The 27,554-nt window shown below is 36.2% G+C and overlaps 2 protein-coding genes across 5 annotated transcripts in view; both read right to left on the minus strand.

Annotated features, from left to right (window-relative positions):
- Positions 1 to 1,690: 1,690 nt before the first annotated feature.
- LOC127976932 (protein mono-ADP-ribosyltransferase PARP12) lies at positions 1,691 to 8,667 on the minus strand. 2 transcript variants are annotated; one of them, XM_052581523.1, is made up of 12 exons: positions 8,255 to 8,667; positions 6,883 to 7,018; positions 6,265 to 6,529; positions 6,011 to 6,121; positions 5,170 to 5,302; positions 4,545 to 4,728; positions 4,243 to 4,363; positions 3,920 to 4,016; positions 3,731 to 3,818; positions 3,340 to 3,470; positions 2,611 to 2,762; positions 1,691 to 2,468 (listed from the first exon to the last, which is right to left on the minus strand). In XM_052581523.1, exons 1-12 carry the CDS (start codon positions 8,563 to 8,565, stop codon positions 2,212 to 2,214), a joined length of 1,986 nt encoding a protein of 661 aa, XP_052437483.1. In that variant the 5' UTR covers positions 8,566 to 8,667; the 3' UTR covers positions 1,691 to 2,211. The 2 variants fall into 2 exon arrangements, with proteins under 2 accessions (XP_052437483.1, XP_052437482.1); XM_052581522.1 differs by having other exon boundaries at positions 6,011 to 6,124; positions 8,255 to 8,666.
- An 863-nt stretch (positions 8,668 to 9,530) lies between these two features.
- Positions 9,531 to 27,554, minus strand: part of LOC127976931 (SLIT-ROBO Rho GTPase-activating protein 1) — a 100,175-nt gene continuing 82,151 nt past the window's right edge. For 2 of the 3 annotated variants that reach the window (XM_052581519.1, XM_052581520.1), the window contains exons 16-22: positions 25,860 to 25,965; positions 25,443 to 25,667; positions 23,009 to 23,088; positions 17,644 to 17,824; positions 16,081 to 16,218; positions 13,463 to 13,820; positions 9,531 to 12,164 (exon numbers count right to left, since the gene is read on the minus strand). In XM_052581519.1, coding sequence (XP_052437479.1) covers positions 11,778 to 12,164; positions 13,463 to 13,820; positions 16,081 to 16,218; positions 17,644 to 17,824; positions 23,009 to 23,088; positions 25,443 to 25,667; positions 25,860 to 25,965 — 1,475 coding nt within the window. In that variant the 3' untranslated portion in view covers positions 9,531 to 11,777. Of the gene's footprint in view, positions 12,165 to 13,398; positions 13,821 to 16,080; positions 16,219 to 17,643; positions 17,825 to 23,008; positions 23,089 to 25,442; positions 25,668 to 25,859; positions 25,966 to 27,554 lie in introns of all 3 variants that reach the window. The other variant, XM_052581521.1, reaches the window with a different exon arrangement.

Raw genomic sequence — 27,554 nt, forward strand, 5'->3', positions numbered from 1 at the left:
GTTTATCCACTAGTGACTAGAAAATTCACAATAACTGTGATTTCCTGGTTACAGTTTTTCTCAGGCGCTTTGGTACATTTCTCAAATCATCCTTGAGATTTGCAAAACAGTAAGTGCATTTCTCAAAACAACTCGTACAAATAGCAAAACACCATGAATTATCTGCAAAAGCCAATCTCTTGCTCAAAATCCTTAGTTCATCTCTCAAAAATAAATATCTGTGTCAATGAACAAGTCAGTGCCATCAGAATGACGAGTCCTTGTGTCATAGTTTACGTATAAGACAGTCATGTTGTCAATATAACAGTGTACTCTGGAGGGATGTTATGATGTAAACTATGGCAACATTTCGGATGACAGTATTTTCAATACAGTATTTACTGTATTGAACAGTATGCCATATGCTTATGTACGCCATATATCCATTTCAAACGTACACATTTGCACATTACTGTATGTGGGATATTGATTGAAAGAGACTGGATAGAATTCCCAGTTACACTTTTACTAGTGGTCTGACTAAATAAATAAATAACCTTTACAATATCATTGTGATATAGAAAAGGAAACAAATATGGGCACTAAGATGAAAATAAGTCCATTTTCAGAATGTGTAACTCTTGTGTTGTCCTCTGTCTATACATTATATGCTTTCTATCTGAAAATTCATGAGATGAACCTTTGAGCTATTTCAGAGAAATGGTTTATCATTGGTTTATCATCTACATTCTCTTCATTAGATTCACTTGCACAATTCATGCCAAATAAAAAAAAAAGTAATAATTTGTAAAAATAAAAAGTGTGCTTGGCAGTTTATGACAACTAGATGAACCATTTTGCATTTAATGACTTATACGATGAACTAAAGAATAGATGTTTTGAGCGGTAAGATTATTGCAAAGAAAACTATATAATACATTTTGAGCGACAAGACATTAGCAACTGATAATGTAGGAAACTGCAGATAAATGTGCATAATCAATTGCATGAATGTACAAAAGCAATCGCAACTTGTTCAAAAGAATGAGAAACTGGTTTTATGATGTGTATAAATGACTAGATGATGTGGAGGTTGTACAAGTAGTTATGAGAATTTCATTTCTGATTTGAGAAATGCACCAAAGTGACTGAGAAAAACTAAGTAATTATTGTCCTGCTTTCTTTTGCCTTCAAAATCTGTGATTTTGGGGGGGGGGTTAAGTGCTGCATCTCATTCCTAGTTGTTTGTCAAACTGTATTGTTTATAGCTGTGCTGTACTTTGCATATCAGTCTTTTTCCAAAGGTCCAGGAATGTGAAGGGTGTAAACAGTAAGCAAAGGTTCAAAGTCCAATACCAGCTGAAAGACTGATATCTATTTAAAGGGATCGTTCACCCAGAAACTCCTGTTTTTATCTACTGTACTTAGACAAAACACAGAAGGTGGATGTCTTTATAGAACTGATCCATACGACTCTTACACTACAGTGTATTTCATGTTCTCCGAGTCTGAACATAGATGATAACTTTTTGTGAAAAAATCATTAGAAGTAGCCCTTTTTTTTTTTTTTGACTAATGATTATTATTATTGTTGTCGTAAAACATTAAATGCATTTTTTTTTACATCATGTAGATGTTTAACTCACTGACTTTATACAACTTATAAATAACATATCTTTTTTTTTTTTTTTTACAATAATGAAAACCATAGTTTGTAACAGTATCAGTACTTTAATTTCATGAACCTCATTCAACAATAAAATTCATTAAACATGAATTACTTCATCTAAATGGGCATGAGTAATGCTCAGTATTCATACAACTGTAACTAAATCATATACTTTTCATACTGTGTTTTTATCTAGTGCAATAAAATGGATTATTTATTGATTGATACAGTAGTTAGCGGTAAGCTTTTGGCTATACAATTCAGTTCCATAGCCAACAAGGAAATACAAACACTGCAGTTAATACATAAAGACCTCTACATAAAATCCTGCTATTTTATATTTATCATTTTTACTGCACAGTGGAATGTGTCACAGAGGATTTCTTAGTAAAATTAATTATGATAACACACAGTTACCCATTACATAATCACAACAAATTTTACTTGAAAGAAGATGTCCAAGAGTTGTGGGTTTTGGTTATGTTCAGTGATGTTAACATAAATCATCTATGTAACAGGACTTTCAAGAAATATGTGGACAAGGAGACCTTTACTAGACAAAATTAAGAGTATTCAATGATGTACTCAGGATAGATCTGGAATTTCTCGAACACAACAAAAATGGCTGGGTTAGCCTCATTGTCAACGCAGCTGTCATAAAAGCTTTGAGTGTTGGGTTTCTGTGGAGGACGGACCAAAGTATTGTTACCCCTTGCGAAGTTTCCCACCAGCACCAGTGCCACGAACATCTTCTTGGTCCTGCCGTTCCTGGATTTTGCATATCTGTCAGAATATGAAGCATCTCTGGCAAAATAGCTGCCTGTACACACAAAAAAGAAATAAACACATTCAAAAATATCCAATATTTGGTAAAGCATTCAATACTAACTCTTTGATTGTAGGCTACATGACAAGAACTCTTATACAGATATGTAAATACTGTTATATAAATATTTAAATACCTTTCCCATAAAGTGTCCCGTGACTTCCACAGATCCTCCAGTCAAAGTTTTGCTCACAAATTGCTGCTATAAGAGACTCATCTGTACCATGGAAAAGGTAACGCTGGTCAACTGCACTCCCTCCATTTCTCTTATTCATCTGTTCTTTTTGCCTTGGAAAAAACATGGTATAATTGATTCATCAGATCAATAAGTAGAGTGTACCATATTCAAAATACTTATTATAAGTATCTGCTAAAAGTGTAAATATTTATTAGTACGTGTACAATGTACAATATACAGTGTATTTATGTATTAAGTGTATTTAAACCAGACTTATAAATAATAGTACTATTAAAAAATACATAATTTTATGTATGCATAATACATTTAATATAATGTATTTATAATTAAATACATTCATTAAATATTATTACATTCATAATAATGTCACAAATTAGTTATATTTTTCAGATTAAGTATTTATTTACTTTCGCATCGCACAATTAATGTGTTGAACTACATCTGTGTGATCTTGAGAAGAACTGACTTCATAGTCACACACTCACTAGAATGGCTCAGAAAAGTCAAGGTAGTTCTGACAAAAGCTCTGGCATCATTTGTTTGAATATCAAAAAGATACATAGTATAGGTGAAGAACTGCATGTAACGGCCTTGTGCAAATAAACTTTCTTCCTGTAAAGTCATGCTTTTGTTGTTTTTCTAGTATTGAAATATGAACATACGTACCACTGAAAGACCTTCCAGAGAGAGAGATTCTGCACTCTTTCAATGCTGTGAATGATGCTTCTGGGCAGTGTTCTACTAAACATCGAGCTCACCCTTTGGTATTCCTTGGAGGAGCTTTGTAGAGGGACAGTCTGAGGAAAGTCAGGAAACAAACCGGTTTCGTTTCAGAAATTCAGTACTGTTATGTTACAGATGACTGTTGGTGCCTGATGCTTTCCAACAAATGAATAAACTTTGTGATGTTCCTAATTCGTACGATTCTTTGGATAAACTGCTAAACAGAAAGAGGAGAAGTACTGATCTTCATCCATAATCCGAAGTACAGAACTGATTTCCAAAGTGCTTAATAACTACTTGACCTCCCTGTCCTCAGTGTGACTGGAATATGTACCTTGTAGGTGAAGTTATCAAGAGCTCCTTTGTCCCAGTAAGGTGGAACTTCCACAGAAGAAGATGCTGAGCTGTCTGGAGACTCACTTCTAATTAAAACACAATACACTAAAGTGCACTGAACAACTAATAAATCCTATTTAATATGTGAGCATATAATGGACAAACGGTGCAGCACTGTACATCATACCCCTTGATTTTGCTCTTGACATCTTGGGCAGAAATAAAACGTGGCCTCCTCCTAACGTCCCTTTCGGTTTTGTACTTCAGATTTTGCTGGCACATCTCTAAAAAAAATGATATGCCATAATTTTACATGCTTTTGACTTTTTTTTTCTTTTTTTATATTTAGCTTCAATTTATTTTTAGTTTAGTTTAGTTTAAATAATAAAAAAACGAAAATTAGTTTGTTTAATGTTGCAAAAGCAACATTTCTAATGTTCATTTAATTTTTAATCTACTATTTCATGAAAGAAAAAAAATTTAGTTAACAGTAATAACACTGTTAAGTACCTTTAAATTTGAGGATGTATTTATGGTTCTGTGAAGTGAATGAGATTTCCTTTTCATTGTCAGCCAGGTACTGTTTCTCAAGATCTTCTGAAGTGACAGACGCCAAGAGTTTAGAATCTTCCTGTAAGATTCAAACAATGACGGTGGTGAAATGGTGTTAAAAGTTAACTGATTTGTTTTTGATAATATATTGAGCAATAATTGCTATTCTACGTCATGTTAAATGTAACATCACAGATGATTTTTCAAACTCAGGTTCTGGAATTGCTTCTGAGAGGTATTTTGTTGAAAATATCACTGACCCCTTTGCCATACTCTGTCCAACCTCCTTTGTCATTCCTCCAGTACCAGATCCATTCAGTGGTCAGAATGAAGTGAGGAGGTTTAGTGACAGAAGACGCTGTGGACAGCCGACGCACATCTGACTCTCCACATGTCATTGACATGAAGTCCACTACTTGGTGCCCTGTGCTGCTCTCAGTAATACTGCAACATGGAGAAACACAACAGGAGTAGAAAACGGTGAGACAAGCCACTAAACAATTACTGGCCACTTAAGATACACATGCTAATACAAATATTTAATTGTGCATTAAATGTTTTTCTCCCCTTAATAATACAGTTCAAATTTGCATATTACATTTAAAATTATGTACACTCACATCACATCAATAACCTAATAAAAGCATTTTAAATGTACATATTGAGATCACATGACCAGCTGAATACCAACTCTTGGGCTTTTTTCTCCCAGTAACTGTTCCTCTTATTGGACACTTGCTCACAGAATTGATTAATCACAGCTGACAGTGCAATTCTGCAGTGGCATCTTTAACTAGGATGTGATGGAATGATAGATTTGCAATATGAATGCTATCTGAAAACCCATTAAAAGACCACTGAGTATATTTATATGAGTATTTATACCACAAAACATTAGCCGGACTGCAGTACGCCTTCTCAATCTCCTCTTCATTTGGCAAGTCTCCCCACGTAATCCCATCCTTCTGTAATATCTGCCATTTATAGGGTAGATGGTGGTGAAAACGGGCACACTTGTCTAAGGAATACAAATAATGGGATGGTAAAGAAAACACACTTAAAAAAATGTCTTGCTTTAATTAAACAGGTTCTCAACCGTTGTTGGTTGCATTTTAATATACCATAGTTATTGTGCCTCCATGCCCTCCTATAACAGAATTAATTCATATTTTCACTTTTATTTTAATTCAACTTTATCTAATCATTTCAAGTTTTATTTTATTTCTGTTTACATTTATTTCATTTCAAGTCACGTATTTTACATAAACATGAAAATGGTACCAGCTGTTTTGATACCAGCTCAATGATACTTCTTCATATTCACCACTCGTGAGTTCACTTTTCCATTCAGGCCATATTACAAGCGTACATTTCAGATAAGTTATTACTTTTGAGGAATATTTGCCTTCATTAGACAGAACAGTGAGCGAGGAGGACAGGAAGGAAGTAGAAAGGGAAACAGAATCAGAAAAAGACCTTCATAGTCAGGTTGCCAGCTATGCTGCTGCATCATATTTTAAAGCATTGGTGTATTTAAGCATATGTAAAGCACAAAATAACCTGTATAATTCATATATAGACTATAAAACTATAAAATTAGGTTCACAGCATAGTGGGTTAATGTTGATCAGTATGTTTAATGTTTAAATACAACATACATGTATTTTCTATTACGAATCACGAGGTTGAGAACCTTGTTTGCAGTTTGCCTATTCAATGACATCACCTTTGAAACTACATCCAGTGCGTATGAAAAAGAGACAGATTTCATTGTGATCCGCTTCACTGACGGAGCTACTGGATTTGTGTCTGGTGCGTCCTTTCACTGCAGGTAGAGCTACTGTCCAGACAGAAAACAGAATGAAATGAGACATGGGGGAGAAAATCTAAATAAGCACAGCAGTAATCTACAGCTATTTTGTTTAGTGCAAAATAATGTGCTAAATGAACTGAATCAGTGCCTCTTTTTCTTTCATTCACCTTTCTCACTCTTCTTGAAAGCTGAAGAAGCAATCAGTAATTTGGTCTTGTAAAGCCTGTGGAGTTTTCGCATGTTTTCTGGACTGAGTCCTCGGGCGTTCAGGATTTTCTGAGCATTCGCATCGAAGCAGTGGGACCTTTTGCAAACTGCTCCAAACTTACAGTCGTCCTGCAGGAAGTGCAGGCAGAGGTGTAGGTTGGCACAGGATGTCTTATATTTACAGCTGCCATATTCGCCATTTCCCTTGTTGTAATGGGGGCACACCTAGACAGTAAATACATCACAACGTCAGGAGTCACACATTGTAAAATGTACAAATGACATTACATATTATAAGAAGATTATTATACTCAAAGGATTAGTTCACCCAGTTCTTAAAAAAATTCAAATAATTGACACAGGCTGCAGAAGTGGTTAAACACTGTCTGAGCAGCTTCTGCAAATACGTTCCTCCTTATGCAGAGTGAGACATGCTTATAAGGGTGAACGGTTAATGTTTATACAATCTAGATGTTTTCAAGTCAGTTTCCAATGCTGTCTGGAGTCTGACATGACTTTCCAAGAGTCATCCGAATGAATCATGAGATAACTAGCAAACCTGTTTAATAGATATTGACCTCTGGAAGCAACGAGGGGTCGTTCTGAAGCAGAAGTTGAAACAACTCTGCATGCGAAAGGCCGTGAAGATCATGTTTCTCCAGGAGGTCAGAATTATGTGCTGATGTCAAGTCATGGGGATTTTTGCACTTTATCCTACGAATGACAAATAATAAAAGTTAAATAGGTTTAATTGTGTGTTCTATCATACACAGATCATAGAATCATCCATATATCAAAGATAGAGGTTTTATACCATTGTGTCATTTTCAACAACCTGGAATTGTGTCCTACTAAGCAACCATTGTGTAAATAATTATTATCGGAGTACACTTAGTATTTACACTGTATTACAATTATTGCTGGCACCTATTCTGATTTTACTAGTTCTTAAACTAAACATCGCTTCGCTTCATATCATTATGGTTGTGCCACTGATGGCAGACAGACTCATTTTTTATAATTTTCTGGACCTTGACAATGTAACTTACTTGGCAGTCTATGGGACAGTCATAAGCCTCCTGGTTTTCATCCAAAAATATCTTAAATTGTGTTCCGAATACAAACTAAGCTTTTACAGGTTTTGAAAGACATGGGGGGGAAGTGATTAATGAAAGAATTTTCATTTTGGGGTGGAGTATCCCTTTAATGAATAGTTACTGGTGTAACGGAAATAGTCACCAGCAACAAATGGAATGCTACAATTTATTGACAAAATTTGCAATGTCATAACTAACAATGGTCGTCAGGTGGAACAGTTGTAATATTACACTAGTTAAATTAAAGCTGCAGTAGGTAAAAAAAAAAAAAAATCAAGCTCCTCTGGTCTTCCCATTTGCAGAAATACACTGCTCCTGGTAAGAAACAACCAATCAGAGCTGCGGCCTGTAACTTTTTTTGTGTACAAAATTTACTAAATGTTTATAGTAAGTGAGTACACCATGAATCCATTTTCCAAACCGTGTTTTTAGCCTGTCATGATTCACTAGGGTGCACCTATAATAAGTGTTTATATTCGGACTATTTTAGATTTCTTCGGGGGTACCGCGGCGGAGTAACCCAGTACCTTTGTGATTATTCATAGACATAGAGAGAAGTAGCTCCGGCTACGATGTTCTTCCGCAAGACGCAAGCAGTTCTGTTTATTAACCGCTAGCGCGTCAAAAGTTCCCTACTGCAGCTTTAAAGCTACTAGTCTCTACTGAATCTATTACTAGTAAACAAACCAATAAACAAGGCCTTGTACTAACATAAACACAAAAGCTAGAGAGTTTAAATTAATAAATGTCACAAAAAGACTTCCAATACCTTACTGTCTTTAATTAAATGCTAAATGACAGTCTTCTGTATCATCATAACAACTGGCCTAAGACAAACTCAAAGTTTACTTACCCAAATCTGCAATTTCCACACACAAAGTACCTGCACAAGTGTAGGTCTTCACACCCTGAACATTTGTCATGTTTACACAGTCGCAGTGAGGTTTTGGCTAAGATCAGACTGTCTCTGTCTGGTATGGAGCTTCTGGGATTCGTGTCTTCATCCTGAACTATAACAAACCTCTGGTGATCATCGAGCACCTGAGACAAAACCTGATCCGCAACCGTGATACTCAGCCGCAAATCCCTCTCGACTTTACCATAGTCCGTGCAGCCCTCGTGTTTGCAGACAAAGGTGAATATGTGTCTAGAGACGATGTTCATTTTCGATGCCGTCAACGACAGTAAGTGGTTTTCACTTTTCTTGAATTCAGTCGATGGTTTGAGGCATTTAAACGGAAACGAAAGCGAGACGGATGCTGGTCTTTGGCGCCCTCTCCTGCCTGATTTTCCAGGAAACCAAAAAATAGACCACCATGGCAGCTACTAGTTGCTACAACTGTACCTCAAAATGATCTTAAACCTGAAAGGCAAACATGTAAAACTCGTTGGTCAATTGTAGTTGGTTTTTGTTCTTTAAATACCCTTGACCGTAGCCACAAACAGACTATTTCCTTCATTCTTTAAAGTCATCTCTCACAGCCTCTTTAATTTCACATAATTAATACACAATTACATTTTTATTTCTCTCTCGCTTTATTTCATCTCAATTGTATTTGGTAATTGATAACAAAATGAACAACAACGACAAGAACAAGAAAAGTCAAAGGAAAGAGTACTGCAAGATGTAAGTAAAGGAAGAGAGCGATTGGGGCCTGGCCACAAAACAAAATAAAAGTTCCTTCATAAACAAAATAGAAGCTCTTATTTTTATTTAGCATGAAATCATAACACAAGAAGTGTGATTAAAAGTACAATCAAACTATTATAGTATTAATAAGTCAGTAATTGACTGTTAGGTTGATTTCAAATAGTAAATGCTAAGGTGTATAGGGTAAAAAAAAAGCCATAACAAAGGTTGTTTGGAGCAACCATGTTTCAACAGATATTGTTTTTTAAAATGCTTTTATCCTATTTCCTCATTGGCTATGACACTTGGGAAATAATCAAACCCAGACTGTGAATTCATTAAGTTGCTGTCTTTGTTTTTACATCTCAAGCTACAGAGAAAGCATCACATGGTGAAGATGTCATCATCTCATCACATACAATCTTACCATTCTTACCATTCATTCTCAAAAAAAAAAAAAAAAAAAAACACACAGAGGAGACACAAGCAAACACCTTAGTGAACTGACCAAACTATATTCTTTATTAGAAAGACGGCGCAGTCCCTCAAGAGCTCTACAACTTGTTAGGATGTTACATGCCATATATACAGTCTCACATAAAAGTGCAATGTCACGATGGATAAGCAGTATCTTTATTATTTGATCATTCTAACAACTTAATAAACAGAACAACGTTAGTAATAATTTATTTACCGTAATCCTAGCAACTCATTATACTGGATCTGAAATAAGAATGCCACAGCACAGAGGACGTTTGGATGAAGTTCCTCTAAAACAGTTTTTAAAGGCACTTTCACAAGTACATAGTACAGAGATGTACATGGACACACTGATATAACAGCAATTAAGTACAGAGATTCTGCTACTGTGTGTAGTTTTGCAGGGAGAACATTTCTCAAGGCTTACATATAATGTACAAAAAAAAATAAAACTTGTTTGTAAGATTGTTCAATATAAATCTTTAGTATGCGCAGAGTAATTACATGTTTAAAAACAGGCATTTCTTTTCATTTTCTTGAAGTTACGTACAGTTTGTCACTTTGTTCAATGTTAGACATTTTCGTAACATCACCCAATCACATTACATAGCATATCCTACCTGAATATGAATAAACTGTTGTAAAATATATATATATATATATATATATATATATATATATATATAAATATACGCACACACACACACACATACACACACACACTAAGCTATTGTCAAACTGTCATAATAATGTGAATGTCAATGCACAGATAACGTCGGATTGATATACTGCATACAAAATCCCAGATCGTTAATTTTGGAGTGCAAATATACACGAGTGACTGATGCTGTACATAACTCTGTCTTTGGGTACCGTGCATGACACTTAATTTGGGTGTGGTGCTGTGGGTGACATTATTAGGAAGGGTTAATGGGCCTCAAGCACTATCCCATGAAAGCACTGTAGTAACAGTCTCTGAGTCCATGGCTATTGGCATCATTCCCTTGTTTGGTGAACCAACAAGAAATATTGCCTGAAAAGTTTCTAGAAAATACTTGCATATGAAAACTAAAAGGATTATCGTTCATGCTTATAGGATAGAACAAAGCGAGCGTTTTAGACAGCTAATCTGACAAGGAAAAGATTCGTGATCTCTAAGCAGCGCTTGAAGAACTTTACTTTTTGGGCAGCTAGACTTGACTATTCACAGATTACATCGAATTAAGCAGATAGATACTACAAAAATATTGTTTATAGAGAGCAGTTGGGAGAAAGTAATGAACATAAAGACAAAAAAAGAAAAGAAAAAAAAAGGTTTAGTGGATGTACATTATATACACAATATATATTTCTAAATAAGAATTCAAGAAAACAAACTAGGAAAATGTTTCTTCAACGTAAGCGGATGTGATTTACGCAAACTCCCTGGGCATACTGTATGTTCAAATATTACTATCAAAAATATAATATTCAAAGTAAAGCCTTGCTGATACAACTTTAAATGTTAACACCGAGAGCCAATCCGGACGGGCAGAAGATGTGACATCACACGCCCTTATATGGCAGTGCGTTTCCAACGTCAACATTCCACAAAGAGTCCAGACTAGAAATCACTCAGAGACACATTTCCCACAATCCTAATGCTGTAAACTGAGAAACCAAAGACCCTGCTTAGTTTCTGTATTATTCACATTTAGCTGTTATTCTAGTAGATGTAAACTAAAAAAACAAAAAAAAGTCACCCTAACAACATACCGCAGGAAGCTGTATTGATTTGTTGCTTTCTTTAATATCTTCAACACAACTCCTTAATCTATTCACACAGAGTATTGCGGCAAAAAACGAAGTGTCAGACAAGCATGCAAACAGTATTTGAGAACAAATAAACTGCTTTCCGTTAGTTGCAGGTGTCTAGAAAATCTAAAAATGTTTGTTGGAATCGACTAAACAGGGAGAAAATGTAATCTCTGAAATAGGAAACACCTGTTTAACTAAATCTACTCTTCCTCAGAACCATGCTTTTAGTGACTGATGTTATTCTAGTTTATTAATAATCCCTTTAATAGTGTTGGAGTTGTATATACACTAACTACTATCACCTCATTAACCACTAGTATCTTTAGTTATCTCTGTTTGCTTGAGTCCACTCTCTGAATGAAATGTTGCAAAAAATGAAGAACCATGTTCATTGGCAATAAATTCCACTGTAAATCTGGCTCTGACTGCCACGGTCCTCTTTGACCCTAAACGTTTCGCCCACAATGAATCACATGGTGCAGGATTTGTCCAGTGGATCCTGTGGAGGGGCCGCCGGATGCTGCGCTGCTCCAGTCTTGGGTACGGCCACCATGGGTTTGGGCCGCAGGGCGGGGGGCTTGAGCTGCACCCCCATGCGCGGGGCCACGGCGGGCTTGAAGGTGCTCATGGTATCGCTGGAGGAGCTGGTGCTGCGGCGCATGGGCGGCTCCGTGACGGCGGGCCGCAGCAAGAGGCCGTGGAGTTGGCTCAGGGACTCGGTGGAGCTGGCCGGTGTGGGAGCGTTCTTCATCTGCTCCAGGGTGTCCAGCACCACGTCAGGGGCGTGTTTGGCAGAACTCTGCCGCTCGAGCTCCTTCAGCTCATTTAGAGCAGTGTTCATCGTCTCCTCTATGTCCTTCAAGAAAGAGACAGAGAATTAGAGCACGTAGTTGGTCAGAATTAGAACAATAGACATCAAACAAATGGCAAGACAAGCAGACAACATGATGAATCACGTCTGCTGAGATCAAATATGTGTTCATGAAATGGTCAGATTGTTAGTATTAAACAAAGCTGATGTATAAGTGAAACAATGCATGAGATAGTTATTAAAGAGTCACTGAAAATGTGAACCAGTGGCGAGTTAAGTAGTTTTAGGTGGGGGTGGGGTGCTAGATATGAACAAAAAAAAAAAACATCTTTTGAAATATTTTAATTATAAAAATAAGCCTTATTTATGAAACACAAGCTGAATGAATTTGTATGAGCTGTTCGTAAGTCATTCTCACTTAAGGTGCCTCAGCAAATTAAAAATAATTTATGAAAATAAGACACACTTTTGAAAAACAACCACAAATGTTAATTTTAAATAACATCAAAAATTTTATTTAATAACCTGGTCTTCCAAAATTAGGAATTGAGAATTTTCTTTTTAAATAAAAACAATTAAATAAAATTAAATACTATAAATTCATGGACATGAATAAATATACATGTCTCTAATTCATTTAATTTCTAAAATGTTTATTAAGTACAAATCACTCTATTAAAATAATTTTTATTTTATTATTATTTTTAAATTCAGTAATCATAAATGAATTAAAAAATCAAGTAAATTTACTAGGGAGGCCTCATAATCAATCAAAAAAAGAAAACATTACAAAAAAAATTATGTAAGAACCAGAAGTGTTGGGTCAAAGTCTAGATTTAAAATAATAATAACTGACGAATAATTAATAAAATAATAATAAAATATTAAAATGACAATGATATTTCTATAATACATTTTTTCAGATATTTTAATGTGTAGTATTTTTTCAATGGTTTTACTTTGTCTTTAGCAGTAAAAATGTTTGAAATTGATTGTTAAAAAGAATGAGAACCCTAAAGATCCTTCGGTTTCTGAAACGATCCCAAAATGAACTGCGCTAAATTTATTTCTGTACCTAAAGTTTGCAAACAAGCCTAAATGGTCAGCCTTCGGACACTGTCTTGGCCAGCTGGGCGGAGTCCTAAAGGGTCATAATCCCTGTCTCACGGCAGATTTGAACTGAATTTTGAGTGATTTACATATTTTCAATGCTCGTGTTTCATAAATGAGACCGTTGCAGATATGCATTAGTCATTAGTAACAGGAGGCAGTAACTGACTATGTTACAGGGCTGGGCCTGCAGCACATGGTGTGAGGGGCGTCGTCGCTCGCCTCCCGCTGACCTGTGCGATGCTCTCTGGATCCAGACTCTTGACGTGAGGCTCGGAGAAGCTTGTGTACTGGCCCGAAGAGGTGGACCTACGGATGGGAGGGCTCTCCATCTTTTTCACGGACTCGTGTCGGCTGATGTTGGTCAGGCTGCCATGACCGGTCCGTCGGCGTCTCTCAGGACTATCCATGGGCATGTGTCCTCTTCCTCTCAGCATATCCCGCGGACTGTAGTGGCCCATCACTGGGGATCCCAAATCTGGGTTGCCGTGACTGCCGTGATGGCTCTGGGAGGGGTGGACCAAGCAGTGGGCATCGGTGGGGCGAGCTGGAGGCCTGCGGGTCGGGGGGTCACTTCTCTTCCTGTGCCTGCTAAATAAAGCAGGGAATGTGACACGTTAAAGTGTGCAATGAATCTATTTTCATAACTTTTGTGAGAGGTTTGGAGATGACTGTGGATACTGTTAGCTTGACATTAAGTGGTTGATGTAGTTCCAAAATATTGCTGGTCATCACATGCTGCATTTGGCAACATTAGGTGTGCTAACCTTCAGCATTTATCCTTAATTAGCATCAGCATTATCTCAAGAGTATCTGTGGCAAGACCTACTCTGCATATTCATGCAAGAGGCCTGACAGGAAACAGCTTAGCAAGAGTCATAATGAAGTATTATGACTGTGCATGAGTATTAACTCAAAGAGCTTCCTCTGAGAGACGCCTCATGTCAGGATTAAAATATAGGAACCAAACTGAGTTTTTAAAGGCAAAATATCAATATGAACAGTTTTGCCTCTAACATTATTATTATTATTTTTAGTATATGTGTTTATAAAGAACACAACAGTTTCAGTAAAGTAGAGCAAAAATCTAAACATGAGTTGAAAATGTAATATGTCATTTCCGATTACCGGTAGTTACACTTTTGACAAATTATGTGAATATATAGGGAAAATATGTGAAAATATTATTTAATTGTGCTTTTTTAGATCACACAATAGTTTAGCAAAATAAAAAAAAAACCTAGAATTGTAACCTCCAAAACAAATAAAACACAAAATAAATGGAAGATGGTGGAAAGCAATGTTGTTATTGTTAATTAAAACCATAAAAGAAAATGTATAATAGAAAAAAGCTCAATTCAAAAACAAAAAAACAAACAACAAAATTGAAATTAGTAAAATGACTAAACCTAACACACACACACACACACACACATACACATATATATATATGTTATATATGTATATATTATATATGCAAATATTAGATACAAATGTAAAAGTGTAAATGTCAGATAAACTTAAATACACAAACATTTTGAAATATTGGATAAAGAATACAGAAAAATAAATTAAAGCTAAATATAAATATTTAAAAAGCTAACGAAAATAAGAAAAGCACACACAATTACTAAAATGTTAAATACAATTAAAAATGAAAATATCAAATGAAATAAAAGCTAATCCAAAATAGTGATAGTCTATTAAAATTAGGCTACTAGTGGAGATGACAGTTGCTCATGACAGTTTAGGAAGAATTAAGGCAACTAGTCTGTAACTATCCAGTACGAATGTTTTAAGAAACATCTATAAATGATCAATTAGTAAGATGGAGTATTTCTATCATAACTGTTTAACCATGAGATACCTCTTAACTTGAGCTTAATGAGCTCTTGTAATGCTTGCATAATCATTTTGACAGTCCGTGATGGATGGCAATCAGTAATGTCATGCTAAATTGTGAGTTCATAAATTACATAACTGTGCTGCTGTTAATGATCAAAGTAAACAGAAAGAAATGAAATTAATCTGAGTGTTATTTTATCTGAAGTATGATTAGAAGTCTTCGTCCAGCAGGGGGCGACATGCACTACATTAAACACGGTGCACTGCTGCATGATGCAAGACAAACATGAAATGAGAGTCGAAACATGAAAACATGCTGAACTGGTGCTTTTTAAGGAAAAGCCTACAGTATAAAGTTGCTTTAGAACAACTACAAATCATTCAAATACATACTGAGAAGCATTTAAAACTCCGTCTGAATATAGGTCTGTTATCACACAGCAGAACACTAGCAGACTGCTTATCATGATGTTCTGGCAAAGTCAGGGTAAACTAATACTGAGTTTGTGTCTGAGCACTCGCCTCCTCTGTAAGGAATAGTGCCGACATATCTAAGCGAATAATTGTCTTTGGAGATCACCACTTTATGATTTGATTGCCATAAATGTCATTGGGTTTACAGTTGCAGAGGAGGTTATCCTCAGCCGCAAGAAAGTATGTTTGACAAACGCACTTATGGAAAGAGGAGAACATCTAAATAAAGACAAATGCACTGAAAGATTTAAGAGGCAGGAAACGGAGCTGCACGACACAGTGGGATAGAAAAAACAAACGAGGGAGAGCGTAAATGAATATGAGGCGAATCAACACAATGCAAAAATAAAGACTAGATGTAATAAACTTCAAGAAGAAAACCCCAACTGGGACCTCTGGGTATTTCTTTCTTTGTTCTTGTTACTTGTAGTGTATTTGTTTGTCAGTGAATTGCTTGTTACTTTAACTGAATTCCCTCAATGTCTTGCAGTGCTCGAAGCGAGGAGAATCTGTGCTGTTTTGGTTCACTCACCTGCTGATGTAGGAATCAGGTAATCTGCTGTCTGTTGGAGATCCGATGTCTCTGCTGGAGCATTTCTCCTCTCCTGCATGTCCACTGCTGGCCTCACTGTCTGCCTTCTGGCTCAGAGAGTCAGAGAACGTGTCATCCCTGTAAAACAGAAACCAAGCACTTATAATATCCTAGATACATGCATTAGGCTTAGTTTAATGTTTAATCGCAAACTGTTTCACGACAGACAACAAGAAGAGCTCCAAGTGTCACCAGAACATGTTCCAAAACCCTAGTTGGCCACTCGATTTGGTTTGTATCACTAAGCTCTTCCTTTTCACTCAGTATTCAACAATACACAATGTATGGATGCATGACTTGGGTTTTAAAAAACACTTGCAACCTTGTAACATTGCCCTTCATCAATGCTTTCCTGTAAAGGTCAAGCAGTATGTGATGCTTGTGTAGAGTGGTGTGTTAAAGCCCTGACACGAGTCCTGTGAAAGAGACGTGTAGAGCATATAAAGCTCCACAAATCCTGTGTTAAATCACAGCTGCTGATGCAGCCTATTGGACAGAACATTCAGTCACATGTACATGTTTTCTAGCACCATACAGACATTTCTATCAGCTGTGAGGTGAATTCTCTCCATAGCATGCGTGCCATAGAGGATATCCTGTGTGTTTTCGCTCTCTGGCTCTTTTATTGGACTGAGGGGCTGACGCTGCTGGTCTAGGGCCTCTTAAACTCCCTCTCTAAGCCAGGCTGTAAATTCTCTCAGTGCCACGAGCCAAGAACACACATCCACAGAGGGTCACGATGTGAATTATTGATACACACACAGTGGGCTGGTATGGGCTCTGTTGTTGGCGTCACTCAGTACTGTGCCCGATCCATTAGATTTGCCCCCTTTATGAGCTATAATCTGTTCAACTAGGCGCCAATGGTTGCCCAGGCGGAACAAGTTGTCATGATGATAAAGGGATTTACCAGAAGAGATGGTCCACAGCAGAGTGCTGAAACCAAACCCAGATGTGCCTCGGTTTGGTCCAAATCTAACTAGCTTCCTACCTAGACAACATCTTAAGGCTTCATAGGTACTCTTCCATGTATGTATGCTTTTACTTCCTTTCTACAAAGTATGCAAAAAGCAGTAGATCAAAGCTATATTTGCAAATATACATTATTCAAAAGGCAGATAGAGTACATCCAGACTGCAATATTGAAAATATTAATGGTCACAAATTTCTTAATTTTGGAAAGCTCAGAGAAAAAATAAAATAGTGGATGAAATACATAATATTACACTATACATACTAGAGTTAAAAAGACTAACAATATCAAAACAAATAATAATTTTTTTAAATATATATATATTTTTTTTACAATTAATTCACTACCCCGATGCCAATGAAAAATTGATTTAATATGTTATTTAACATTGTTGATATAAATATGACATTATTTTAAATATTTAGGATAATTCTACACTGATATATATATATATATATATATATATATATATATATATATATATGTATATATATATAGTTGTATAACTGTAGAACAGTAGAGATACTCACATATCCTGTACAACGATGTACTGGTGAGGCACTAGTCCATCTATGCCATTGTGTCTGCCCTCCCACCAGTCAGGTGACGCTCTCTGATACAGCAGTAGAGACGCACCCTTCTTAAAGGACAGTTCCCGTGCAGAACGGCCCACATAATCAAATTTTGCAATGGCTTCAATGGGCTCCCCCTCTGCATGAAAAATAAAAAGGGCATGGTTAATTCAGTGGCATCACTCATATCTGCACTTCTGACATATGCTTTATGAAACACCTAAAGGAAAAGAATATGGAGTTAACTGAGCACCAGTTGGTGCTTTTCACAGTACCAAGTCAAATGAATCCATACAGTGCACGTGCCTCAACTGCATCTGACCGTTCATTCACATGTGCATGAGAGCATTTAAAAGCATCAACACTACAGGGTCTCATAGTAGCTGGTGTACATGCCTTTGCCGTTGTGACCCCCTTTACATAAGGACTCATCAGAGAGCCAACCGGCTTCGATGCATGTAAAGTAGCTTCTGTTCTGGCAGAACGAGCTGTTCTCATCCTCAGGACAATCGGGAAACATGAACATTATCAACATCTCAACCCCTGCCAAAAAGTGCAACACCTCTTACAAAACAGCATTGTGATATATTATTGGTAATACTAATATGGTTTAAAACGCATGATTTCAGCGCAATAAACATGATAATCAGAACCAAAACAGATGTTTTTAGCAGGTCCGAGCTCTAATGACGCAGGTCTATTCTGGAAAAGGGGGCGGGGAGAAGCAGCTCATTTGCATTTAAAGAGACGAAAAACAGCGTGTTTCTGCTTCCACCAGGGACTTGTAAAAAGGAGCATAATATTTCACCTTTAAGCAAAATTACCAATCTATGAGCGCCACTGTGCATTTTATGAATGGATATAAACCGTGATAATGGAATGAATACCATATTTTTGTACAATGGTATTTTCACATTGATATTTAGATTTAGAAAAAATATGGAACTACCATAATGGTGATATCTATCATTATATTACCATTTTACTATGTTCACGACAGCTTAATAACAAATTGGTACTTTTCTGTAAAATCAAAAAACTCATTAAAAAGTTGCTAAATTATTAATTCAAATCACTGTTAAGGGGGATTGATAGTGCTTGCAATTCCTTCAGCATGGCCTCAAGTTATAAGAAATATGGAAAGGATTATTTAAAAAAATAGATTATGTATATATGTTTAATATTTGCAATGCAAATATGTAAATACTATAAATATATCATAATTTAAATAATATTTATTTTTTAAATATGCAATCATTTAATTTAACTGTGGTATTACCAGCATTTCCATATCTATCATAGTATTAAAATTTCACTATATCCATAAATCCATTTCTTTTTGTCATTTTGTAAAAAACAAGTCTCATTAAAAAGTTGAAAGTAACTGAATCAATTTGTATTTTATGTAATTAAATGCATACTGTGAATAGATGTCTTATAATTTTTTGTAATTTCTGTAACGCATTTTGCATTGTAGCCATTAGTGAAGCATCAAAACTTTGGTAAAATAGTAGAAATACTTGCTCAAGTTCAAAACACCTCTAGAGAACAGCACATCTTCACCACTGTTGCAAATAAAGACAAAGAAATGAAGAGAAAACATCTCACAAATCAGACAAAAGAGAATGCACAATAATAAAAAGAAAAGCACAAGCTCAAAGAGGAAATGCTTTTTCATTCTCTCCAGTCTGGAAATGACAACGAGTCAATGAGACGTGACGAGCGTGAGTTGACTGTCAGAATTAATAGGGCTGCGCTGAGACCAGGCTCCTTATTAATAAAGAGGATGGGGTGGAGATCAATATGACCATCAACTGTCCACACTTCCCTGTCTCTCCTCCATCTTCACCTGACAGACGCTGTCGTTCATTCAGTGTCCTTGCGAAAGCCTGTTCATGTATCAGTGCTGCAAGGACAGAGTTTGAGAACACGCCAGGAGACAACGTAACAGTTGAGATTATGTGTGATTTCCTCTTAAGAAACAATCAAAAAAGGCCAAATTATAACCGGACTAATTCATTTGTGTACGGTCCCAAACCTAGCTTACTAAATTAAACAAAGTCAACTATTTCTGTATTAAAGAGACTGTAACTTTTGTTATGGCACTATTTTATTCAGACATTAACAAGTGTTATTCTTTAGTTGATGGCACATTGTAACATATGGAGTTCTTGTTGCCCCAGAGGAGAGCTAACAACCCATGCTAGGTTTTCTGGCTAAACATACACTGCTCTAGCAGTAACTTCCCCACAAGCACCCCACAGTCTAGGAACAGAAGGAATAAAGGCTGACAGAGTAGAAAATTGTTTGTAAGCTGCATTTCCTGTTTTTTTAATGTTTTTAATAGACACATGCTTGCAGACTGCAGGGGTCCTGCATTTAGAAGAGAAAATGAGCTTCTCGCAACATCATCAGGGACACGTTAAGACATGTAACAAAGACCACATGTTTTTAACAGTTTAAAGGGTTTCTAGTCAAAGGCTGGCATTAAAACAGAAACATCCTAATTAAACTTAACATGAATTTAAATTTAATTTGAATTATATAACGCGGCTTATTTTATAGAGAACCCAAATATTCAAGAAAAACTGGTATTTTAAGAACTGGAAAAAACAATACATTTACATGGGAAATCAAAAATGCTTTAAGATAGTAAGACTCATTTTCATAGTTTAAATGAAAAGGTAAAAACAAATTATTAAGTTTTTAATTTCAGTCCCTTATCCTCACCAACAATATTTTGAAATATTTCTTTAAAATATTGTATGTAAACTTATTTTCAAACTGAATTTATTTCTGTGATGGCAAAGATGATTTTTTTTTAGCAGCCATTACTAACGTCTTAAGTGTCACCTGACCCTTAAGAAATCGTTCTAATACGCTAATATGACATGCTCAAGAATATCTTTATTATTATTATTTTCATCATCATTGAAAACAATTTTGCTGCTTTCTGTTTTTATGGAATCTGTTACTTTTTTCCGCAAAAGGTTTTTTGACGACTATAAAGTGAAGAAAGTGTTTTAAGAAATGAGGACACTCGTGTCGAATTTTAGCTAGATATATTACACAAACCAACATTTCCAAAACAAACAATATTCTTATTGTACATTAGTTTCCCACAGATGCTGAGATTTGTCTTTTTCCTCCCAAGAGAGCATTCCGTCTGCTTATTCCAGTTCACTTGAATGAATAAATGGCTCTAAAGGCATAGCAGGGGTCCCATCACTTGGCAAAGTGGTTTTCCAGACGGGCCCAAAAACGATCCCCCTTCAGATGCAGCGACTGAGGACAGATGCTGCACTGGTCCCAGGTTTGAGCAGGCTGATAGAATTAGGCTTTGAGTTAACTGTAAAGCCACCGGTTCCTCTGGATTGTTCATTAATGCAGATAAACAGAGATTTTTTTTTTGAGAGAAGATTTTGAAATCAAATATATTCCAAAATCCTAATTATGAAACAAAACAAAACACACTGATATAAGAAACAAGCTATGGTTGCAGTGTAAAGAAAGAGAATAATAATTCCTCTGCTGGGGAAAAAAAACTCCTCGATACATTCATAAGGAAAACATTTAGAGCAAAACCATGGAAGCGGAGCGCAATTTTACAATTTTCAGGACGGTTATGATTCAGGCTGACATTGATATCTGACATCTGTGATGGTTAATGGAAACCCTCACATACAGTACGTGAAGTATCAGGTTTCTCAGTTAAATGTTCCAGATTCATGAATTTAAACAGACAGTAAGATGGGAACAGTCAAAATGAGTCTTCAGCATGCGGATGCACATGTCTGGATGTCTAACAGTGATTTATGAACATATGACACACTTGTGCGCAATATCCTTCAATGAATCTGATCCTAAATGAACTGAGCACCAGAGGTTCTGGGCTCTGTTTATACTCTAGTGAATATGAGATCGGTCTCTTCAGCAGTGTTTAGAGAAGGAGAGATTGGAGGAATGATGGGGGCATGATGTCAGAGTTGAGTCACAGTGAGGTTATACTAAAAATTGGTAAACTTTCTAAAGAAAATGTGAGCGCTTACCAATGCAAAACAAAGCGGTTCAAAACCATCGAAAAGCTGTTTGGATTCAAAGTTACTTCTGTGCAAACTGTGCTTCAAATCGCTCATTCCTCACAAATTTTTACCAAACGTTTGCTTATGGAACTGCAATGCAAGTCTACTGTGGTCAGTTTTACCACAAATCTTTTAAGAGCTTCTCAACAAACAGCATGATTTAATGCATCTTTCATGTTCATAGCACAAACAGTGAGGGACAAATTATGAGCATTAATACACAGGATTAAGGGTTTGTTTAAATCTCTAACCTTAAGAATGAACAACAATATGCTATTCAATATGCTATACAATATGCCGAACAATTAAATCCCATTTGAGCAATTACAGGGAGTGTCTATTCCCATCTGTTTTTATGACCCAAACACAAAGGTAAACTTCAAAGCAACCACCTTCTAATAAAGCTGTGTTTTTGGGATTTCTGATTCAGTCCTACTCTTTATCTGACTCTCTGCACAGATAAACAATAGAATAAACTTGGCTTTAGTCTGTCTGAGAAATCTTAAGATATGGAAAAAGCAGACTTCCCAAATTCTCTTATAGAATAAAGCTTAAGAAAACAGGCATTGTTCAGGTACAGACGGAGAGAGACAGGAAATGTGTCTATTTTCAGTGGGGTAACATACAGGTCAGCAGCGACATTTCCTTTCGGTTCTATTGAAAGACTGCACAGAAGACAAAAACAAACCGCTTGATTGAGTTGAGTTTTCAGTCTGACACTTGCAGTTTATTTCTAAGATTACACATGGGAATCGGTTCAAGTGTCATCAGTGGGCTGAGCATCTGCTTTTAGTTTGTTTGTGACAATGAGCTTTGAGAAGTTTTTCCGTGATAAAACCACATGCAGTTGCACAGGCATTTACCAGACTTGATTCAAACCCTCTTGCTTTGTTTACGGATGTGTCTCCTCCTTCCCAAAGGATTAGAAAGAACAAAAGAGGGAGCAAAGAGTTGGATGAAGTTCTCCGCTCTTTAACGATCACTTCATTAAGAGCTGTGAAAAGTGATTACCCAGGTCAGGGAAAGCAGGAATTAACCCCTGATTTCCTGTGTCAGAAAACGCTATAAGAGATCGAATCAATCCAGAGGCTCAGTGAACATTTGAGCTAATGGGAAGAATGACCGGACAGGAAAAGACGACCTAACCTTGTTCCCATGACCATGATGACCTAACTTACATTCACTGGCATGGGACGTCATAGTGGACATACAACAGGGTGTGGTCAATGAAATAAACATACCATCCTCACTGGTGTGGGTCTCTGCTCCTCCATCCTGATCAACTTCCTCAAGAGCTCCATGTTCACTGTATGGACTCTCGCTGCAGAAGATAAGAGGAAATAAATCAAGACTATTATTTTACCTATTTTTTAAAAAAGATAACAGATTGTGGCACTTACAGCATCTGTTAACCCTAATATTTAATAGTCAGATGAGCTTAAAACCCTTTGTTCTAAATAAGTTTTGTAGATTATTCAAATAGCTTTGATTTGTTTAACATTTATTATCCTATAAGATGTAAATCTAATATTTTGTCCCCAAACACCTTTATTCAGCAAGGACCAATTAATCAAAAGTGACAGTAAAGACATTTATAATGTTACAGAAAATGTATATTTCTTTTGCTTTCAATGAATTAAAGAATCCTGAAAAAATGCATCACGTTTCCACTAAAAAAAAAAAGTGTTACAACATTGATAACAATAAGAAATGTTTTCTGAGCAGCAAATCAGCATAGTAGAATGATTTCTGAAGGATCATGTGACACTGAAGACTGGAATAATGATGCTGAATATTCAGCTTTGCATCACAGGAATAAATGACATTTTAAAATATATCAAAGTTCTAAATAGTTGTCTTAAATTGAAATAACATTTCACAATTTTACTGCATGTTTTATTTATAAAAAGCCACCTTGGTGAGCTTAAAAGACTTAATGACACCCAATTTTTGAATGGTAGTGTATGTTTGCATTCCCTACACAAGTAACTGCATACACAGAGTTAAATCACAGCCAGTGTGAAACTCAGTATCAAGCAAAAGAACAGAGGCTGTCATTAGTATTCAGGAGGAGTCGGGCAGGGTGATTGGGATTCTGTCAGTGGCACAGCGTGGTTACCGAGACTGGCACTAATGCCCTTCACATCCTTGCGGATTACCTCTGACACACAGTAAAGCCATTTAAAACAGAGCACTGCCACTCCCGCATGCCACACTACCAAAGGGGAAAATATGAGAACCGGCATCGGCAAGTGTGGATGTCAAATCTGAAATTCTCAAGTACAGATGCTTGCAGTGGCAGGTGTTTTGCTTTAGTTTGGGGGATGAAGACTTGTGGGAGTTGGGCTCCTCTTTTCGAGACAACAAAATCACTAGCCAACACATACACACAGCTGTGGAGCTGGTGGAAAATGTCTCTTTCCTCTTCTCATCTATGTGAATTTCAGCGAGGAATGAGCGTTGGCTTGGCTGCTGATCTTAATGGTGGCAATTATCAAGATGGTTTCAGTCTGTCTCACCTAGTTGAAGATCGCCGAACCCTTTCGGCCTTTAAAAAATGTTCCACCTTCACTAAAGAGCTCACTATCGGCACCTCATCTTTTCACATAATTACCCACAGTGAATCCAAACACGGCTCAGATGCAGCTGGGACGTCCCTCTTTAGATCCAGACACACATACCTGTGATATTCAGTGCGTTTTAAAAACAAACCTTTGGTCTTGAGCCCAGTATATCCTCACAGAGAAAGAATAAGAAAATCAAGGCCAGTTTTATAACAAAAAATTTCAGCTAATTTATAGTTCGGAAGAAAAATTGTTAAAAGGGATAATTCACCCCCCCCACCCCCATTTTTAAGTCAATGGGGTCCATACACCAATGGCCCATACTGACTTTCACTTTGTAAAAGGGGGGAAAAAAAACAACGACGAACACATTTTTCACATTTTTTAGGTCAACTAGGTTTGGAACGATATGAGAGTGACAGCGTTGTTGAAGTTAAAAGCTTTGCATTTTTGGAAAATTTAATAAAGTTGAACTAACAAAAGCAATTACATGGAACATTTTTGTTTGCCAAATCAAAATATTTAATTTCTTTTTTTTTTTTTAAGTTCAGGTTGAAGACCTAAATTTACCAAAAATAATTGAAATAAAATTAAAGGCAAATAGAAATATGAAACAAAAATTTATAAAAAAGACAGCACAATACAAAATTACTAAAACTAAATAACTGAAATATTAAAAGGCTACTTTTAAAACACGAATAAACAAGATAACTGCGAAAATAATAATAAAATGACGCTACGCAGTGAGTAAATGATGACAGAATTTCTATTTTTGGATGACTTTCCCTATATATGATGCATTTTTGACCTGTATAACTCTTCTTCCAAATCTTTTATAAGGATTTATGCACCTCTTCTGGATCAACTAAACCTGATCTTCAAAACAAAGAGGTCACACCCTAAAACTGGAATAACAAAATAAGTGACTCACTATAGTGCTGACTAATAATTTCTTTATTTCACTCAAGTCACACCATGGATGTACGGATACCACTACTAATCCTCAAAAATACAATAAAGTCTCGATTCTCATTACCCACCTACATGCAGCTGCCCCGACATTATCACTAAATAATTAAAAACAACATCACCATCTCATCCCAGCACTCACCAATAGTCTCCGCCTGCCATACACTTCTCGTACATGGGGCCGTCAAGCTCCTTCGCGTCAGGAAAGATGGTCTCGTGGTGGATGATGATGGTTTTGATGACCTCATTGACATGGGCCTGGCAGGACACCTGGTCCTGATTTTCTGGAGTGGGCATGAGGGTGGGGCCAAAGCAGATGGCCAGGTTATAGGGGTCCATCATATTTTCATCGCTGTACTGGGACAAGCTGCAAGAAAAACAAGCAAGCTATTAGGACGAATGACAACCAGCGAGTCTGGTCACAGAATTTCTTGAAGATATGGAACGAGAAATGATTATTTAATTCTCAGTAAAGTAGCGTATTATGACATCAGCAATTCAGATGTCACTTCATGCATTTTTAAAGCTTGCTGTGTGTTTGGGAGACATTTAGACTTACTGGTTGAGGAAGGCAAACAGATATCGCATGACCACAAGCACTGATCTGGGTACAGTGAGAAGGATCTTTCGGATATACAGCGATCTCTCATACAGATTTTCTATTCCTACAAAAGAAGGAAAAAGAGTTAGTAAATATATTTATATAGTAGATATCTTACAGGATTCTGCAAGTCCCCACTCAGAGCCTTATTTAGTCTTATTTGGTTTAACATGATACGTCAATGCTGACATTCACATTCATGTAAAGGAAGAGTAGGAGTCCTGAAAATGTATTTGTCTTGCCATGACATTCAGAAATTATTATTCAGGGCCGCCGTTGCCATCTAAGACACTAAACAGCCTTGAGTATCTTATGACATGCCTCCATCTGAAAGTGTTAATTCACTGCAGCTCTATTCATAGGGTTACAAGGCTGAGCTCATTAAATGTTGGAAAAAACAAGAACAACAGCAACAACTTTGGAACACTGTTAATTGCACCAAGTTAAACCTTGTCATTTTGGAAACATGTCTAATACCCAAGTCTTACTGGAAAACAAGTTCCATTCTTTTTTTAACTTGTTGCAGTGTTGTTATTGTTAACTAAATCTATTCAAATATTATAAATCTTTTTTTCAAATTATATACACACACATACATACGTACGTATATATGCATTAGATGGAAAACGTCAACTTAAAAAAAAACTAAGTTAAAGATGAAGTACTAAATTAAAAAGACTGAAACAACAACAAAAAAAAAAAAAAAAAAAAAAAAATACAAAAAAAAAAAAAAAAAAAAAAAAAATATATATATATATATATATATATATATATATATATATATATATATATATATACACACACACACACACACACACACATAATAACTAATAAAAATAACAAAAGCACATAAGAAACAAAATACTAAACTAAAATTTTAACTGAAAACATAAAAGAAAAAGTAAAAGCTAATTTTAATTAAACATAAGATATGATTAACACTGAAATAGCTCCAATTTGCCCCACTAGTCATTTATAAGAATATAGCACATGCACAGAAAAGTCTGTAACCAGGGCCATGGCAGATACAGGTAGGTGTAATTCAGTGTTTTAACCACCACAAAGAGCACATTTAAAAAACAAGGCAATTAACTTGAGTCCATCTAAATTAATTGGCAGGGGTGCCGGCCCTCACCCTGGACATAATGAAGCTGATTACAAGAGCATTAAAAGAGATAAAGTCTAAAAACTATTCAACTCCTCTTTTTAAATAAGCTTAAAAATACATCCAAAAGACTGGCATCTCAGAAATGTGTGAGTATCCCTGCGGCTCTCCTGCAAGAATGTACACAGATTTCACTGGGTTTTCTCCTTGGAGGCCTTAACTCACTTCCTGTCCTCTCTGGAATTCCATTACGGATCTTTGTGGTCTCCTTAGTAAAGTCCTCTCAGGCTGTGTTTAGAAGCATACTATTCTACTATCACTATTTCATGGCTGCACATAATAACAGTTGTGATCTCTCTGATTTCCTTCTTGTTTTACCATTTGATCTGACGGCCAAGACATTACCTCCAAAAATCGTTTTAAAGAGCTGACAATTGGATGTGACTTAATGATTTAAATTACTTGACAATTACTTTTGCACAGAACTATCTAAATGTTAGTGTACTGTTGCACATATTATTTCTAAAAATATATAGAGTGCATACTAC

The sequence above is a fragment of the Carassius gibelio genome, chromosome B18 (assembly GCF_023724105.1).
Source record: "Carassius gibelio isolate Cgi1373 ecotype wild population from Czech Republic chromosome B18, carGib1.2-hapl.c, whole genome shotgun sequence".
In the NCBI taxonomy this organism is placed as follows: Eukaryota; Metazoa; Chordata; class Actinopteri; order Cypriniformes; family Cyprinidae; genus Carassius; species Carassius gibelio.